Source organism: Hordeum vulgare, chromosome 4H (genome assembly GCF_904849725.1).
Source record: "Hordeum vulgare subsp. vulgare chromosome 4H, MorexV3_pseudomolecules_assembly, whole genome shotgun sequence".
NCBI classification, from domain to species: domain Eukaryota; kingdom Viridiplantae; phylum Streptophyta; class Magnoliopsida; order Poales; family Poaceae; genus Hordeum; species Hordeum vulgare.
This window is the reverse complement of record NC_058521.1, coordinates 485,594,528-485,599,950: the sequence shown is the minus strand read 5'-3', so window position 1 is coordinate 485,599,950 and position 5,423 is coordinate 485,594,528. Positions and strand designations below refer to the sequence as shown.

The following is a 5,423-nucleotide window of genomic DNA, read 5'->3' as shown; positions in this document are numbered from 1 at the left end:
GCGCTCGCGCTGACGCTGGCTGTGTTTGTCGTCGCCTTCACTGGTGAAGATGACAAATGCTTCGTATTGATGGGGGTAGTCGTCGTGAAGATGGCCGTCGTCGTGAGGTGGCGGTGGTTGAGCCGGACCTGGACCGGGAGCCGGAGCATGAGGCGCTGCATGTGCACCTGGGGCAGCCGGCAGGCCCTCCCCTTGCGACAATCGTCGTGCGAAGTTGCACTCTCAAAGGGTGTGGGTAGAGGGCTTCGCCCCGGAATGCATCTTGCAGGGCGCATCAAGCATCTGCTCGAAGGACTGCTTGGGCTGCGAGTTGGTCCGCCTCCGTTGGGAGCCGGCCTGAGTAGCTCGCGCCTCTCCTTCCACGTTGGCTACCAGCTTATTGTTGGAGCGCAAATCTAGCTGATCCTCCTTGAGCTTGTTGTTGTTCTGGCCGCCTCGATTGTCGCCAGCCGGCTTGGGAGTAGCCGGCATGGGGACAACCTTGTCCAAAGCGGTCACCTTGACCCGCATTGCGGAGTCGGCCGCGGCGTACTTGTCCGCCTTGGCCATGAGCGGCGCCAGAGAGGTTGGCTCGGAGCACATGAGCTTGTGCTTGAGGAGAGTGCCGTCTTGGCAGCCGTCGATGAAGTACTAGATGGCATGTACCTCATGCACTCCCTCGCAGGAGTTGCGAATCTCCGTCCAGCGCGTGACGTAGTCGCGAAGGGGTTCGTCGGGCCTCTGGACGCACATGCCCAGCTCGCGAGGCCGGCTAGGGTGTTTGTAGGTGCCGGTGAAATTGCGGACGAACGCCTCCTCGAAATCAACCCAGGAGTTGACGCTGCCGGCTAGAAGGTTGTTAGGCCATGTCCGAGCCGAGCCGGCCAGCATGAGTGGCACGTAGCAGACTGCTACGCGCTTGTTGCCCCTGGCAATGCCAACAGCGGTGGTGTAGTCGATCAGCCAGTCCTCTGGCTTGGCGGTGCTCTTGTACTTGGGAGTGTCCCGAGGCAGCGTGAAGCCTCAGGGAAACGGCTCCCCTTGGATCCGGGGGCCGAAGCAGGCCGGACCAATGGGACCGTCCTCCTCCAGAAGAGCTGACTGTGTTAGGGCGTTGAGACGCCTGCGGGCGTCGTGGTCACCCTGGGGGACGCGAGCGCCGATCCGAGTCGCGATCGGAAGGGCACCTTGTGAGCCGGTAGCACGGGTCCTCCCCGGACAAGGAACCTCATATACCGAATCACTCTCATCATCCTCGCGATGCCGACTCGAAGTATGCTCGCTCCGGCGCTGAGAACACCTGTCGTGGCTGCCCTCGCCCTTCCGGCCGGAAGTGCGATGCGAGGAAAATCCTTCGGCTTGCTGATGACCACTGGGGTTACGGCGCGCTCCGGGATTGGGTCCCGGAGACTCCGACTGAGCTTGACCGGGGTCAAGCCGTGTTTGCTGCTCGTTGGCGGCGTCAAGGAGATCCTTGACCCGCTTCTCTTGGAAGGCGTGCTCCTCGCCCTCCAAGCTTGGCATTTCTGCCATGGCCACGCGGGCCGCTCGTAAGTTGGCCACAGGAGTCTCATAGATGGGCTGCTTGCCGCCTAGAATTTCGGCGATGACTCGGTCGCGGCCGCGGACCGAGCGGAGCCGGCTAGGGGCCTCCGAAACCGGAGTGAGGCCGTAAGCGGAGTTATACTCGCGCTACGTGGCCTCCATCCGGCGTTTAGCCGAGGCGATGGCAATGCCCTCCTCCAAGATCTACGCGCGAGCCTCCTCCAGCGAGTCCCGTGCATCGGTGGGGTTTGTGGAGGTGGAGATGGGCGTCTTCAGGCCGGTAAGCGCGGCCTGAAGAGTGTCAGCGGTGACAGCAGCAGGCTCACCAGCGTCTGCTGACGCCTTGCCATGAGCCGTGCTGGTGCCAGCGCCGATGACCATCATCTTCACGATGTTGGAGACGGTGGCGACATGATACGGGGTGAAGAACCCCGAAGACGACGGAGGACCGTTGAAGACGAGTACATTGCTCGGGTACACGTCGAACGTAGGCGTCTCAGCGGTAGAGAGTCTACTGAAGCTGGCGCATAATGCCTCAACATCGAAGTCCTCGCCAGGATAGCGAGGACCGTCGCCGAGACGCAGATCGCTAAAGAGAACGTTGAGATTCTCCATAACAGCGACTACGGCGCTGGGGAGCGACTCGTCGTCGGACTCCCCGTCCGAATCCGTATGACAGACTGGGACGTCGATCGTCATCGGTGAAGCCTCATCGAAGGCAGGCTCCACGGGCATGTAGATCGGTCCGGACACGATGCATCCGGTAGTGTAAGAGCAGGGCCCCGCCCAGCGTGTGAAGCCATCTGATGCCGCGGACGGCCCCACGGTGGGCGCCAAATATCGGTGTTTACTCACAACATAAGCCATGGGTAGGCTAAAGATGGTGGGAACCAAAGTGGCATCGGAGGACGCTGGGAACGAGGTTGGTACAAGCATGGAACGCACGATTTACCCAGGTTCAGGGCTCTCTGTAGAGATAACACCCCTAATCCTGCCGGAGTGTATGATGTATGAATGGGACTACAAAGTGCTCCTGGAGCTGTATTGCAGAGGAGGAAGAAGGAGCTGTCGGCTCGCGTCTGCCTTTCCTATGTGGTTGATGTGGGTGCTGAGTTGACCGACCCCCTGCATGGAGGGGGCCGGGGGGTTTTATAGACGAACCCACCGACCTACAATATGGATAAAAGGTACAAGAGTTGGACCCGGCTGGCAGCCTCGCCGGCTGGCCAGGGGCCCACGGGGTCTTGTCTTGTCGCTGGAGGGGCTCGCCGGCTGCGAGGTCTCGTCTGGCTGTGGGACCCGTCGGCTAGCCAATAAGGCTCTCGCGTAAGGTTGACGCAGGACATGTGTGGTACGTCCGACGTCGTCCAGCGAGATTCGTCATTGGCAAGCAGTACGGCCGTATCCACTGTTCCCACGCCGCTGACGTTGTACCTACCGTGCATCCCGATCCAGTACCTTTGCTAACACGAGCCACCTTTAGTCGTAGGGTCTCGTCATGACCTACGGCCTGATGTGACTTGTGCTTCCTAGTCGGCTAGTCGCTTGACTAGCCGCCTGGCCCCTAGCCAGCTGGCTTAGCCTAGGCGGCCAGGGGGGAGGTAGCCGTCTCGCCTCTAGCCGACAGGTGCTTCCTCGCCGGTCAGAGAGTTGGCCGCCTCGCTCCCCAACCGGCAGGTGCTTCCTAGTCGGCCACGGGACTTGGGCTTTGTAGAATTATTCTGATTATTCCTTCTTGGCTGAAGGTAAAGGAGGAGGCTCGCTGAGCCTACCCCGAGGTTATCCCTCCGACAGACGACGTCAACGCTAATCCCACTACTGTTGCTGCTGCAACTCAGTACGTCTTCGTATTCTTTTTCTTTGAGTTTTTGTCACAGTTTCTTGGTCTATTTTTTATTCTAGATATGTTTCGTTCCTACTTAGCACTTCAAATGCTACTTGCATATTCTCTGTATGATTGCATGACTTGTTTTATAATTGTTATATGATTATGATTTATCTATTATTTATGCTAGTAAAATAATATGGTAAATCCATCGTATTTCTACCAGTCATGATTTGTCTTTTTAACTGCGTGCCCCCATCCATCCCTTTCAGTTAATAAAATAACTGACACGCATTACAATCCTGAGAATTTCTAAACCAATGCTGGGTCCCTACTACTCAATCGATGGCATCACATGTCCATGCGGCCTGCACGCTGACGCCCTCAGCGATCTTGCTGCCCGGAGCATCTTTCTCTGCCGCAGGTTCTCGTGCAGGCAGACCCAGTCTTGCACGCCGCCTGGCACGGCGGCGAGAAGCCACCCCAGGAGCCGGTGCCTGAGGTTGGGCACGCAGAGCGGGCCGCCCTTCCCGATCCAGCCCACAGCCGCGCGCGCGTAGGCGTTGGCGGTGGGCACGAACGCCGAGGGCCGCCAGGTCGCGACGAAGCCCGAAGCCATCGTTGTCGCCACGAAGAACGGCGCCTGCACGAGATTAAACGACTTCTTTTACTGCTCGTAAAAACGGTCGTAGTAGTACGTGCATCGAATTGATTCGACTTCACGCCACTTGCATAGTTGCATCATGCAAGAACGCATGCATGTGCAATGTTTAGAGGACACGGCGTCGTTAATCCAGCCCCACCACGTTCCGATGGAATCATTTCTGGAGCCGTTTCTGGAGTACCTGGCATTGGACATCTATCCCCTTGCTTTTGTACTCAACGTAAAGGCTCCTGGAGAACTGAGCGACGTACCTGCTCGGTCGAAATGCACCAAAATTTTCAACATGCGGAAAACACAAGCCACTCTCACTTACGAGCATATAGAACGTTTTATGAGTTGGAGATTAAGATTTGCAAATGCATGGATGCTTGCTTCATTATACGTACGTACCGTTTGGTGGCGGAATACATGGTGTGGAGGGGGAAGGAGTGGATGGCCTCCGACGACGCCGAGCCCATGTTGACGACGGCGCCCCTGCCCCGCTGCACCATCCCGGGCAGCACCGCGGCGGTCACCTCCGTCACCGCCCACAGGTTCACGCGAATCATCCTCACCCACGCCTCCACGTCGGCCTCATGCAGGAATACCGCACCCGGCTTCGCCACCCCGGCGTTGTTCACCAGAATCCCCACATCCAGCTTCTTCACGGCATCCCGGAGCCGCCGCAACGCCGCGTCACCTGCATGCATGCCACAGGTCGATGCATGACGACGACGGTAGTCAAGTTCAAGTGTTTGTTCCTATGCGCTCCTAGTCTTATATCATGAGTTAAATCATGCTTGAGAAGATGCATGCTTAATTACCTTTAGGAGTGGAGACGACCGAGAGGTCGAATACCACGGCCATGATCTGCACGGCGTGACGAGACATGATCGTGCCGGAGACTTCGTGGAGATTGTCGGCGTTGAGGTCAACCAGAACAAGGTTGATGCCCCGGCGTGCAAGCTCCAGGGCGATGGACCGGCCGATGCCAGACGTCGGGCCGGTGACAACGGCCCACGTGCCGTAGCGCAGGCGGAGGTCCTCAGGACGGCGCAGGCAGTGCGCGAGGTAGACGAGGAGGCGAGACAAGAATGCCGCGACGTATAGCGCGCCGAGGGAGGCCAGCCAGAGAAACCATGCCGGCGCTTGCTGGACGTAAGCCATTGTCGACTCGCTTGTCTCCTCACCCTCGTTGACACGTCGTTGGTGGCAGTGTTATACTGTTATATGGCAGTAGCTACGGTCCAGATGACTGTCCACTAGGCACGCCAGCTACCAGCCTTCAATTTGTTAGAATAACATGGAAGAAGCCCCCTTTCGATGATCATGCCAGCATACTTTCTCGTTCCCAGTTAATGCAATGTGGTGGCGGCTTCCGAAACAATGATAGAGGAATCTAACAAGATTTTCATCAATAACATCCATTCA

General features: G+C 57.9%; 1 protein-coding gene across 1 annotated transcript; it reads right to left on the bottom strand.

The window, feature by feature from the left end:
- Nucleotides 1–3,498: 3,498 nt before the first annotated feature.
- On the bottom strand, nt 3,499–5,184 carry LOC123446668 (very-long-chain 3-oxoacyl-CoA reductase 1-like). The gene is made up of 4 exons (XM_045123227.1): nt 4,817–5,184; nt 4,404–4,692; nt 4,195–4,264; nt 3,499–3,992 (listed from the first exon to the last, which is right to left on the bottom strand). Exons 1-4 carry the CDS (start codon nt 5,157–5,159, stop codon nt 3,684–3,686), a joined length of 1,011 nt encoding a protein of 336 aa, XP_044979162.1. The 5' UTR covers nt 5,160–5,184; the 3' UTR covers nt 3,499–3,683.
- Nucleotides 5,185–5,423: the final 239 nt, after the last annotated feature.

Coding starts and splice junctions, on each gene's coding strand:
- LOC123446668 (XM_045123227.1), bottom strand. CDS start 5,159: ATGGCTTACGTCCAGCAAGCGCCGGCATGGTTTCTCTGGCTGGCCTCC. Junction 4,693..4,816: donor GGTCGTCTCCACTCCTAAAG/GTAATTAAGCAT, acceptor GCATGCATGCAG/GTGACGCGGCGTTGCGGCGG. Junction 4,265..4,403: donor ATGTATTCCGCCACCAAACG/GTACGTACGTAT, acceptor TCGACCGAGCAG/GTACGTCGCTCAGTTCTCCA.